Below are 13,074 nucleotides of genomic sequence, written 5' to 3'. Positions count from 1 at the left end.
ATTTGCTTTTTTCTGGCTCTGGATTTTTTTTTTTTTTTCCCTGTTCTGTTTCTTTCTCATTGAACCTCGCCATCACACAGTGCCTGTTCTGTTCTATTCTCATTCCTCTGTATGGACATAAAATGCTGTTCTTTTACCCCATCATATATATCCTGTTTTTCGTGTGGGTGTTTTGCTTCCTGGTGGCATTTGATTTCACTACCCATGGGTGTCCTTGGGCTGACAGACCCATCCACCCACTACCTGTAAAATGTGTATGTGAGAGAAAGAGAGTCTGGTGTTGATGTCATATGATAAATTACTCTTGCATGAACTACTGCATACTCAATCATCCTGTTCACTTCACAGTGCTCACAGTCTGCAGTTATTCTCTCATACTGATAATTTTATTTTCTTCTAATTCCAGTCCAGGGGCCCGTTCTTCGTACCTCGCTTAATACATCTGAGATGATTTGAAAGATGCCAGATCTTCTAATTGTGATAACTAATCACTGGCTAATTTGGTTCTTCAAACAAATTTGTGGATCTGATTAAAATATCTGGATTAAGTTGTCTAAGATTACTGAGCATTCTCGTATTCCCTGTAAAGGACAGATCGATACTCGAAACCATGATCAGTAGTGCAGCGATTGGCTGGCGGCAAGACAGCAACGTAATGACATCATATAATTAAAAAAGACACCTGACAAAACTTTGCAAATTTCTGGACCTTTATAAGGAAACAGCCAAGTGAACAAAACTACATAAATGTTATAATATATAAATGAAATGTGCACTGTTTTTATTTTATTTTATTTTATTTTTACATGAGTCCCAATTATTTATATTCACGATTTCTAGTATTTGTACAGGCATTGCATTTTAATTTCAATGTTGTAATTAGCAATTCATGTTATTTTATCTTTGAAGCAGATTTGACCTGCCTGCCTTCCGTACAGTCTGTTAGCCAGCCTGATCACTTTGAATCCACCCTTTGATTGGAGCATCATAGCCCCCTACTAGGTTTTTGTGACCCATATGAAGTTTTACTGTGTTATTCTGGGCTGGCCTGCTTGTCCAATTATGATAGCTCTCCCCAAGGCGTCACTAAAAAGAGAAGAGCGCTATGTAGGCTTGAGAGAGACAAAAAGGGACGTGGGAAATTTTGAGGACAGAAGTTCTTTAGCAGATAAGAATCCTTTAATGAAGATGAATGTATGTGTGACAGGTTTTATGCATGAAACTATCTGTGCAGGTATTCTACTTGAAACTGGAATTGTGGATATGCTTATTTCCATCAGTCCTGTTCAGAAACAAGTGTATGGTGTAATGGTGCCATTGTCCATAACGAGATCCATATTGAGCTCCATATTGTTTATCGTTCAGGTGCTGAGTCTCTCTTACGGCTTCAGCAGAGCACCGACTGAATATAGCTGCAATGAGGGATATGACAGGAATGGCCATATTAAATTTCTTCTCGGCTAACAGTAAATTTTTCCATTCTGATGTCAAGAATGCAGAGCATCTGGGAGCAGAGGACAGAACGAAAGAGAGGGAGGGAGAGAGGAACGTTAGTAGTGGCAGCAGCATGCGCTTTGGGAGCACTTTATCGATTTCCAGCCATATATCCTCCTCTTTTCCATCTCTCCTCTTTCTCTCTCTCTACTGCCACAGGGATACAGAACTGTAACACAAGGATTTGTTGCCACTGGAATAGCTCCCTGTTTCCAATTACATCAGAATGAAAATTTCCACTTCATTTTACCAAATGCAGGAGAAGGGAGAGGGAGAAAAGCGGAGGGACAAGGAATTTCATTTATTTGTATTTCATTTTTATATCTCCATTTTCAGAGGATAAAGATATCTGTCGATGTCCATGAGCAGAATGCATTCAGATCTGAATACAAATCTGAAAATCTGGTTTGGTTGCTGGAATGTAAAAAGGGTCTGAACATATGTATACCCCGTTGCAACAAAAACTTAGAAAGTCATAACGTCCATAATCTACAAACAAGCAAACTACACTTTATTTTTGTGGGTATGCAGAGGTCTTCATCACAGTACTAGGGTGTTGCTAGGTGGTTGCTGGGGGTTCTGGGTGGTGACTTATTAGCCCTAGTCAAAAGAGGCCAGTGTCACGTGACATTCTGGCCACATATGGAACTGGTCCCTTCTTCAGTGTAATAGGTATAGTTTCAAAAACTTAACTTTAATTTCAGACTCAGTTGTAGTCCGCTGTGATTGAGCTCTGATATAGACATGAAATGTGTACTGTCACAAGGAATCAGTGTGTGATTGGACCAAATCTTTTCTACAGGTGTTCAGATGGCTGCTTCAGGATCACATTCCCTCCTGTTCAGTCTAATCACTGTAAAATAACAGATACTCTGGGCTCTGGGGGAAAGCATCACTGTTTCCACAAAAATATTAGTATTAAAATAATAAGAAATGCTTAATGAGCACCAAATCAGCATAATTTCTGAAGGATCATGTGTAACTTTAGACTAGAGTGATGGCTGCTGAACATTCAGCTTAGCCATCAAAGAAATAAATGGCATTTTAAAATGCATTAAAATAAAAATGCTATTTTAAATTGTAATATTTTACAATATTCCTGGTTTTACTGTATTTTTTTTATCAAATAAGTGATGTCTTGGTGAGCATGAGATGTTTTCAAAAACATAAAACCACACACAAAAAAAAGTTTTGAATGGTAGTGTAGATAAAGTTTCAGAAAGCCTCTTTACGTGGTCTTTATATAAATGTCCATCGCCAATGTTGATTTGATTTTAAATTGCTGCCACAAATTTTTATATTTTGTCACATTTGCAGCAATTTACGATGCAAAACAGGGTACAAAATATGGGGTTTATTGCTAAAAGCAATTAGTAGGGTGATAGGAGATGCAGTGTATATGTGCAGTACTGATGTATAGGACTAGACACCACTTAGTGTGAGGCTGTGTGTGTATGATTGGAGTAGATGATCCAGAACATGCAAGTAGATCTGTGAGATCCTGAGCAAGAGCTCTGATGTGGTGTTGTGGTTTGAGGCTGGAGCTGAGAACACAGCGATGAAAACCCTGAAATGGACTCAGACTGCCAAGAGAGCATGCATGTTTGTGTGCTTCATGCATATCGGCTGTTAAGACACACAGATACCTCAAGAACAGATCAAACATTACAACTCATTACAACTTGACGGTTATGTAGCCGTCTAGTTCTATCTCTTTTTGTCGCTATATTTCTCTCTCTCGCTCTCTCTCCTCTTCTATAATTTGTCAGCTCTGGAGGGCCTCTCTTTCTCTCTGTGAATGTAGTTTTCTGTTTTAGGAGGTAAATCAAAGAGAAAATGAATGGAAGTACGCAGAGTGCAGCTGTTTTTGTTTTCATTTTTCCATTCATTCACTCGGTTTTCTCACAGACAGGCATGAACCATGTTCTCCAAGTAGCACCTGAAATACTGACCCCTGAGGTGGTCTTATGCATGAGTGTGTGTGTTTGCGTGACACATATATTGCTTCAGAGAGTCTCTCAGCACTCGAAGGAGAGAAGCACGGCCCAGTGTTAATTTCCTGCTGCACAGCTCACTGAGCCGAGTGTGTGAATCTTTTTGCACTGTTGACTCTTGAACTCATCCAAACAAGACATTCAAAGAAAGCCATTTTACTGTTTTCGAAATGTGGCCTGTGTTGTAAATCTATCTGGTCCTTTTTTTCCGCCAGTTGTCCTCTACCTTGTCTAGTGTGAGGCCAACAGGAGCCAGACAGGGAGCCAACAGAGCATATTTTCCATGCAGACAGCCTCTTTTGTGGCATGCGTTTGTGTGTTTGCATGTGCTATCCTTGTTTCTTTTTACAGGTCTGTGTGTGAGTGGCTAAAAATATGTGTTGTTCCAGAAAGCCACCATGTTTGTGTGCATGTGCACTTAAAGGTTTGTGCGTGTCTGTTCGTGTTGTGTTAACTCCAGACATTTTGGATGACCTCGCTGTTTTTCTGACAGCCTGTGTAATTTAAGCTGCTCTCTATGCCCTGCGCTGCTGTCCCCATATTGCTGTGAATTTGAGAAGCAAGGCCTTCCGCCTTCCACTCCGCCCTGTTGTACTCCAGCTCCGCCATTGATGTCTGAGGAACGCTGTTATTTTCTGGAGACCGCTGGGAAGTGTAGGCGTGTGAAAAGGAAACACTGCTTGGCACAGCATTCTTTCACATCCCGTCTGGTATATTTGGCCTGGCAGCCAATAATGGTCAGTTTACGCGGATCCTTTTGTAGGCTGCTGGGACATAAGGTTAGATGTTGACTGTTAAACTCAGCCTGTGTCCAGATGGTCGGCGGTTGAAAGAACAGTGTTGTAAAGTGACTGACTAAAAGTAGTGACACTACTTGCTTAACGTTTATGAGTAGCGTGACAGCGTCTCAGCTGTTCCCAAAACAATGCAGCTTTGTGCAACAAGTGGTTTAGTGAGAGACAGTGTTGTTTTTTTGATGTCACATTGCAGCGGAGGCCATAATCAAATTTGCTAAGTGAATCTATTTTAAACAGTTACTGTAAAAGAACTGGTTAAAAAAAAAATCCTGGATTTATGATTCATGGAAATGTTGTCATTGTGCAGCATTTTACATGTCTTTGTAGTGAAACCTTTGTTAAATGCTACTGTTTGTGACTGTTTTAAAGAATTCGGGTAAGAATTTCTAATTTTCTATTTATTAAAGCATATACTTTAAGTAAATTTATGATTTCAATACTCTGTTTGTAATATTATATACATTTTAAAAAATATGTTGCACATTTCAAAAGATACATTATTGTCCCTTTAAAAGTATGCTTAGTACTCAGTATTTTTTGCCCAGAAATGAATAGCATTTACTTTTTAAAAGTACATACTCTGGGTGGCATTATAATCGTGTTAAGATTAAAAAAAAAAAAAATTCATCTTAACATGCAACTTTCTCTGCCGATTCTGATTTCCGGGGTTTTTTTTTTTTTTTTGTAAGTGTGACCTGCCGATACCGATTTTTGCCGATTCCAATTTTCTTTGTAAAAACTATAATTGACAGCATATACAAACAAATTGTACTGTACCCCTATTGTACAGTAGCTCGAGCTGAGAGGTGCAAATATATGCGAATGTTCAAGTCTTGCTGTGCGAATCCTCAGGCAAGAACGTGTCTTGTTGCTGAGAGTGAATAAAGGCTGTAAAGGAAAGGTTATGCAGAAAGCCCCTTATTTAGAGATAGTTTAGGCATGTTTTACACCATTCACTAACATTAGAACATTAGTTGTGTATTAGGCTGAAATGTATCGTGTTCTTCTGTTCATACAATAACTAAATCCATGCAGTTATTAGTAAATAACACCCAGTGTGGTCATCTTGCACTTTAAGTTCAAGTTGTGTTAGTGTCCGAATCTGACAGCAGCTCTTAATAGTCATATCTACCGTTCTGGGTTTTTTTGTGTGTATATAGTGCTGGGCGGTATGACCAAAAATTTATATCACGGTATTTTTCAAAATTATACCGGTTTCACGGTACAAGACGGTATTTTTTTTTTCATGCATGACCGAGTGTTAACCATATTTTCTACTGATTGAGAGAGGAAATACTGCAGTATATTGACTTAGAATGCCCTATTTTACTGTCATGATGAGTGAATATTGTCAAAAAATACCACACTAAATAGCGACTAAACACGACCCCTTTTAATACATGTTAACCAGGAGTCACTCTCATTTATAATCGCGGCATCGTCTGATAAAATCAACATGCATCTACACTAAAGAGCGGCTATGCGGTTGTTTTGGCTATATTACTTTTTTGTCTCATGCAGGGCACTGCCTGCGTCTGAGTGACTAACAGTGTCGCATTCCGAACGTTGTTTAAGTGACATATACCGGTATTGCGGTATTTTCAAAATTCATATCATAACAAAAATAAAAACCGGTATTCGTATGAACCGGTATACCGCCCAGCACTAGTGTATATAAGCATGCCAAAGATATTATGATGTGTTTATGCTTGTTGAAACATCACAGGCATACTAATGAAACTTTAGGGATTTGATTCACAGTTCCAGTTGTGATTCCTAGAAAAACAGGAAGTAGCCAGACAAAGGGAGGAAGTGAGGTGCAGCCTGGGAGAGGACCATATTTACAACCCTCAGTTTGACCCAGTGAGCATGCTGAAGTAAACCATGATGTTGTCATTATTATTGTTATTATTATTATTTTATTAGTGTAGTGAATAATGTTTGAAGACTATAATGTCACGTTAGAATGTGCCACTGGAGAATAATCTTTATAGCCCATTTGACATGCATCAGGTGTCTTGTGTTAGTTCAGATTTTCTGGGTCTTGTTTATATCTACCTATATTTTCTCTTTGGGTATTGGCTATGTGTGTGTCTGGGTGTGTAATGTGTTTCCTGTATTTCCTCTGCAGGTCTGTATGAGCTGTTGTCTGTACTGCCGTCTCAGCTGCAGCCTCATGTTGAAGGCGCAGATGACCGCTCTTTTCTACACGCTATGTTTGGGGAGAGGAGTCTACATTCATTGGTCAAGGTGAGTGTATGTGTGCAGTGTTAGACGTAGTCTATTCTTTAAGATGTGACGTAACACACTGTCACTAAATCTCTCTCTCTCTCATTGCGTCTGTGATTGTGTTTTTAAAGAGAGTGTTGTGATGCTTGTACAGTTGGTTATATAAGAAGTGCCGATCTAAAGGGACATCCAGAAAAATGTAAATCAGAGATTTATATTAAATGAGACTTGAAATAGCACGTAGGTCGTATGCCATGTTGATGCTAAATCCAAATCTGTGTTTTTAATTGTTTTTGTCATTTCAATTCTTCTCTCTCTTCTTATTTAAATTTATTATCTGGCTTGTCTTTTTGAGAGGTTTTCACATGCCACTTTTAGGAAATCAGTTTAGTCAGGTTGTGCTGTGCCTGTGTTTATCAGCTTTCACTTGCTTTTAATTTCAATTCCTTTGATTTGATTCATTTCATTTTTCTTCCCCTAATTCTTTTTATGTCGCACACAGTGTTTTAATGGTCAATCACTGATGTCACTAATACTATGGTACTTGGGCCCATTTGTGATACATAGTTCACTGACTGTATGTTCCGTTGTACACTGGATTCTAAGTGCTGTGGACTGAGCTGGCTTGTGCTTCAGAAGTGCTTTGTATAACCGTCTACCCGTACCCGCAGAGGCAGAGGAGGTCTGACAGGCAGGACAACAGACAGTCTGAGCCAAAGACCTCTGCTCTCTTCTCTCCATACAATTAAAGCAGGGTTTCACACATGTCCAGCTGCACTCTGTTCCTCTGCCAAGGTGCCACTCCAAAGAGCCTTACAGGAAATCTGACACAACCTGTAATTTCCACCTAGGTGTGTGTGTGTGTGTGTGTGTGTGTGTGCGCACTGTGCGTCTCTATGCAAGACGAGAGAAAGATAAAGGAAGATAAAGGCATTTTCCTTCAAAATTGTTCTAGGGAGAAGTAAAATGCTCTGAAAAGTTTTTTGTCTTTACTATAAAGTTTGATCAGATTAATTTTTTTATTGTATTATTTTTATTTTTTTTGTAAGGCAGCATTTATGCAGATATTTTATTCATTTTTTTCGCATATGGATTTTGTAAATTTTTTGGTGGTTCCCCCCACCACCAACACCTAATCCTCAGCTCGTAAACTTATCCCAGCTGTAAGATCAGCTGCTAATGTCTGTGGTTTTCACCTCTGTACATTTCTGTATTTGTCAGATTCAGCACAGACTCCTGTATTCAGCCCTCAAGGGGGAACATCACACACCTGTGGGGCGATGGGGAAAGGTGAACTCCTCAGAGGAGTCTGAGGTTTAGGTCTGCAGTAGCATTACCTGTGTGTGGGACTTTAACAGCCTTATTTGTTCTTATTTACTAAAGCAGGCATAATGGAGCACAAATGATTACTCTTTCCTGCTTTCCCACTCACAGCATGTATGAAGTGCCCAATCTGGCCTTGTTTCATTCATTTCCCCCATGGAAAATGTAGTTCCAGACCTGAAAAATGGGCCCCTTATCCAGAATCCAGTAATATCAGTGGCCAGGGAGCAGGGTAATGTCCTCACCATCTAAAGAAATGTTAGATTACCTTTGATCAGATCAAATTTCTGATTTTGTTGAGTATCATGGTCATGAACTAAAAAGGAACAATGACTGTATAACATACATTTATAAATTAAAGTCTGTTTAAAGCCAGTGTGTGACTGCATAAAGTCACTTAATTGTGATGCTTTAAATACACTAAAATTCATGTCAAAAGTTTATCAGTAAGGATTTTTTTTGTGAAAAATGTAAATGATAATGTTACAAAATATTTCAAATAAATGCTTTGCTTTTTGCTTTCTCTATTCATCAAACAGTTCTTAAAGGGGTCATATGATGTTGCTAAAAAGAACATTATTTTGTGTATTTGGTGTAATGAAATGTGTTTATGCGGTTTAAGGTTAAAAAAACACATTATTTTCCACATACTGTACATACATCGTGACGTAGACATGTGGGGCGTGTTAGAACGAGCCGTTTTAGGTAGGCGTGGCTGACTCTTAAATTTTATAAAGAATATCTCTTTGGATTTGAGACTTTAGTCTTTGCAACTTTACAGATCTTGTTTATGCACCAAGAGCTTGTAACACTCCAAAGAGAAAGGAAAAATTGAAATTGCATCATATGACCCCTTTAAAAATAAAAAATAGTAGCTGTTTTCAACATTGATGATAATAGGAAATGTTTCATGAGCACCAAATCAGCATATTGGAATGACGTGGGATATTTGTTTGTGGGAAGGTAATATAGTAACAGCTTTGTATCAGAGTCAGGAAAAGGGCTACCTGAGAACAGTATGGTATGACGTTAAAGGCTTTTGCTGGTTATTGTTGTTGTTGTTGTTATTATTATTTTATAATTTCACTTGACCTTGGCAAACCCAGTCAAAAAAATCAGTTCCACTCTCACTATATTAAGGCTTTCCATATAGAGTCAGGCAGTTTAAATCTCACACTTATCTATTTATCAGTTTATAGCACAGATGGAAATGTCTGCCCTACTGTTGAATCTGAGACGCTGAATATGTATTTGTTGGAGTCCCCGTTGCTGGCAGTTACGGCTATACATTTTCCTACTTAATACCGAGCCACCATATTAATGTTTGTGAAGTCTCTTAAAGAGCAGCTGGTGTCTGATTCCGATTCTTTATAATCCGTATTCTGCATCCAAAATAAATTCCCAGAGTAATACAAGTCTTCTGCATTCACTGCCTGGACTCTGCAAGCTCCAGAGTCAACAAATGCATATCTCTGTACACACATACTCACATATGCTTGAGTGAGAGTGTGTATTTTTTATGTGTGCGCACATGCGTTTGTCAGGGATACTAAATGTGCTTGGGATGGAATGCAGACATATATGGTATATGTTTAATCCATAAAGCCACTGACGTATTACATTATACACACATTTAGAGCATTAGGGCTTGGTTACAGACACAAGGGGCGAGGGCAAGACCTCATCTGAGGAATGTTGGAGCATTTCTCATACAAGCCAATCTGAGATCATATACTGCTTTTACATGACAGGCACCTTTTTTCTTCTTTCATAAGGAAAATGTGGGCTATGTCTCCCGATTTTGGATCTTTCCACTGTGTTCACAATGCCATAGCTTTCATAAATCTAAATTAGCGCATTTCAAGTGCCACACGTACTGTAAAATAGTGCCTTTCCTTCTATTTTATGAGTTGTGAAACTGGATATTAGAAATGAGGAATGCCACACATCACTGCAAAGATGTTTGCCCTTCATTTCTGGAACAGATATGCTGGTTTAAATGTTAATGTTATTTAAGTTTAAGTTCTGACGTAACTTTTAGCCAGAACATTAACCAGTGTATCTGTTGAACTTTTCATAAAGATGAGTTAAATAGGTGTGTGTCGCACCCGTCCTGTATGGTGGGGTTTGTGTAAACATCCCTCTCTGACAGGCATCTCACAGTCAAGCCCATCTGTCTGCAGGCTTTTCCTGTCTTGCTCTCTGAAGGTCTGCGATCAGTTTAAGTGTGAGGTGATGAGGTGCAGTAGGGCCGCTGGTGCTGTTTTGGGCCACGCAGGTCTTGGACCATCAGGGGTTACTTGATCCAGCTGCTCTGGTCACTTTGAGACAAGCGGAAGAGAAGAGGTCAATATCATTTTAACATTACGGATGTTCGCTGTAGCCCAGAGCAGAAATGCTATACCCCTAATACATACCATTGCCATGCAACTCACTATCTCTCAGACCCCTGTATTAAGATGAATTTTGGTCAATCACAAGTAGAAAAGGGAGAAACGTTTCTGCTTGCACCTGGTGTTTTAAGTGGTCTGTTTTGTCCACTTTCAACCACTTCCCTGATTTCTGTAAAGGAGGGTTTATGGGCGGGTGTATGTATGGACTTTAGATCTAATATCTAATATTGCGAAATAAGCTTGTGCTATTTACATATGAACGCGAAAGGAGAAAACAGAAAACTATACAGAAAGCAGCAGCTTTCATTTCTGCTCTGATAGCAGCAAAAGTACACTGAACGTTTTTTTTTTTAAAGACATTTCTAATGTTACAAAAGACCAAAAAAGTATCTGTTTCTACAAAAAAATAAGCAGCACAACTGTTTTAACCTTGATCATATATATATATGTCTTGAGCACCAAATCAGCATATTAGAATGATTTCATGTGACACTGAAGACTGTACAAATAGCTGCTGTAAATTCAACTTTGCCATAAGTTACATTTTAAAATAGAACAGTTTATTTTAAATTCTAACAATTCAATATTTCACTGTTGTCACTGACTGAGCAAAATAAACGTCTTTCAAAAACATAAAAAAAAAAAAATCTTATTGACACCAAACCTTTGAACGGTAGTGTAATTGTTCCACATCAGTCACAAATGTTTCCTTTTACTTAGAATGCTGTCTTAGAAGGCAGCTGCCTATGTAAGTAGAACCCAGCTGATTAATTTTTGAAACTGAGCCTTTTTCTTTGATGCTTTCTATACTCATCTCCCCATCTTTGCCCTTTTTCTCCCTCCATTGTCAAATTCCCTAAATTCCACATCAAGTTTCCTCTCCTCCGTATCTGTCAACGTTCAGTGTAATTGTGTTTAAAGCTGTTTGTTTGGCTGCAGAACGCTCTTGGAGGACCCGGAGGCCAGACTGGCTGCAGTTTCTCTCACCTGCTTATGTTCTCCGCTCGTGTTTTGTCAAGGGCCTGTGGGTATTGAACGTTTGGTCCAAGAGGATTTAGACACTGCTCCATAGTAGCCTGTGATCTGAACCTTGACCACAAAACATACTGTGTTTACCGAAGCATTTCTTTGTTTATTCATATGTTTTAATACTCATTACTAAAGTGTCAAGCCAGAGATCAGTAAAAATGACACCATTTTATGATGGCTAGTCAAAGGAAGCATATGTTGTGTTTTTAGGGGGTGTTCACATAAGGTGCTTTCTTTTGTAAAAAAAAAAAAACAGTTGGACAGAACGCTACCATTTGCAAGGTTCTCAAAGTGTTTTAAAGACTTTTTTTTTTATATATATATATATATATTGTTATTTACATTTTTTGTTTTATTGCTTTCTCTAAAATCATCTTTTTTAAAGCATAAAAATATTGAAGCTACCACAAATGTTGTTAGGTAAATTCAGGTAAACCTCACTAATCAACTCATTAACTAGCCTTACAGCCGTGGCTGATTCACATTGTTCTCTGTCCTACTGTGCCATTTTTAAGTCTGAAAAAAGAAGCAATTGCTTATCGGTCTGCAAGGTCTCTGTGATACAGTGGAATAATGGTACACTAATGCTTGAAGGTATTACTCCGATTCATTGCTCTCATTTCCTGCCCTCTTTACTGTGAAACGTGAGCTATGATCAGTGTAAGGGCTCTGTAATGGATTTTAAATGTCTGCTTTCTGGCGCTCCTGTGTGGACAGGCAGGTATCTGGAGAACGGCCCGAGCTGTAAATAAAGGCATTGAATCTCACTCAGCCTCTGATGGGATCTGAACTGAACAGAGCAAAACCGCTCCGCTACGGCTCAGACGGCCTAAACAGATGTCGCTCCCTGGAATGTGCAGGAACCGGACAGTTACGTTCCATCCTTCACCAGATCCCACATTCCATTCCTCCTCCACCAAGTGTGTATGAGTCTATGTATGTGTCTGAGTGGATAAGAAATATTATGTCTCTTTTCTTCTCCTGTGAGTGTGTTTGCCGGTGTGTGAGAGATTCCACTTCTACTCTGCTGATTTAGTAACAGATGGGTGACCCTGCTCGGATTTCAGTACGTTTTGAGGGTTGCAAACAGAGTGACTAAGAAAGCAGTTTGTTCGTCACGGCCCTGACTACAGTTCTTACCATGGCCAAACTTCGCCACATCACAAACAACTCTGAAGAAGGAGATCCAGAAAAATTGCATCGTTGGCTCTCTCGGACCCGGTTGATCCAAACTCATAGCATTCCCTTCCCTCTCCACTTCACTATGACAACCAGCCCCGTGGCGGAGTCATTTGTCTTGTCTTGATAAATATTTAGTCCCCTTGGTAGCAGTCGAATTTCTCTTTCACTGCTGTGTGCTGATACATAATATTTCACAGGACAAATTCAGTCTAAACATGCTGGTAGCGTCTGCATGGTTCCTGACCGTGATGTTGTCCTGGTAACACAATTTCAGCAAGAATGAAATGGTTGAACAGATTAGGGCTGTGTATCACCAGCAAAGTCACGATACGATACGTATCACGGAGTTCTAAACTAACGCGCTGTCTTCACTGTATCTAACGCACATAAGGCTGACTCGACGCATCCGCAAGTTTGTTTTTAGGTGTGCGTGGCAGGACTTTCTGCGCAGAGTTCAAAGCGACTCTAGCCGAACATGCACGTCTGTGCCAGCATTTGTGTGAAACAGAAGCAGTTTGCTGTTAAGTGCAGTCACACACACAGATCACGTTGCGGCCGAACTCAGACATTCAGGAACAAACTTTTTAGCGCTGCCCCGCAGTTTTATCAACTAAATAGCTTAATCGCTCAAGA

The 13,074-nt window shown here is 39.3% G+C and overlaps 1 protein-coding gene across 2 annotated transcripts in view; it reads left to right on the top strand.

Annotated features, from left to right (window-relative positions):
* mpp7a (MAGUK p55 scaffold protein 7a) overlaps positions 1 to 13,074 on the top strand; it is a 136,541-nt gene that overhangs the window by 42,955 nt on the left and 80,512 nt on the right. For both annotated transcript variants that reach the window (XM_016550910.1, XM_016550911.1), the window contains exon 3: positions 6,417 to 6,535. In XM_016550910.1, the coding sequence (XP_016406396.1) occupies positions 6,417 to 6,535 (119 nt within the window). The remainder of the gene's footprint in view (positions 1 to 6,416; positions 6,536 to 13,074) is intronic.

The sequence above is a fragment of the Sinocyclocheilus rhinocerous genome, unplaced genomic scaffold (assembly GCF_001515625.1).
Source record: "Sinocyclocheilus rhinocerous isolate Xijiao unplaced genomic scaffold, SAMN03320098_v1.1 scaffold735, whole genome shotgun sequence".
NCBI classification, from domain to species: domain Eukaryota; kingdom Metazoa; phylum Chordata; class Actinopteri; order Cypriniformes; family Cyprinidae; genus Sinocyclocheilus; species Sinocyclocheilus rhinocerous.
The sequence above is the reverse complement of the archived record's forward strand: the minus strand, read 5'-3'. Positions and strand labels throughout refer to the sequence as shown.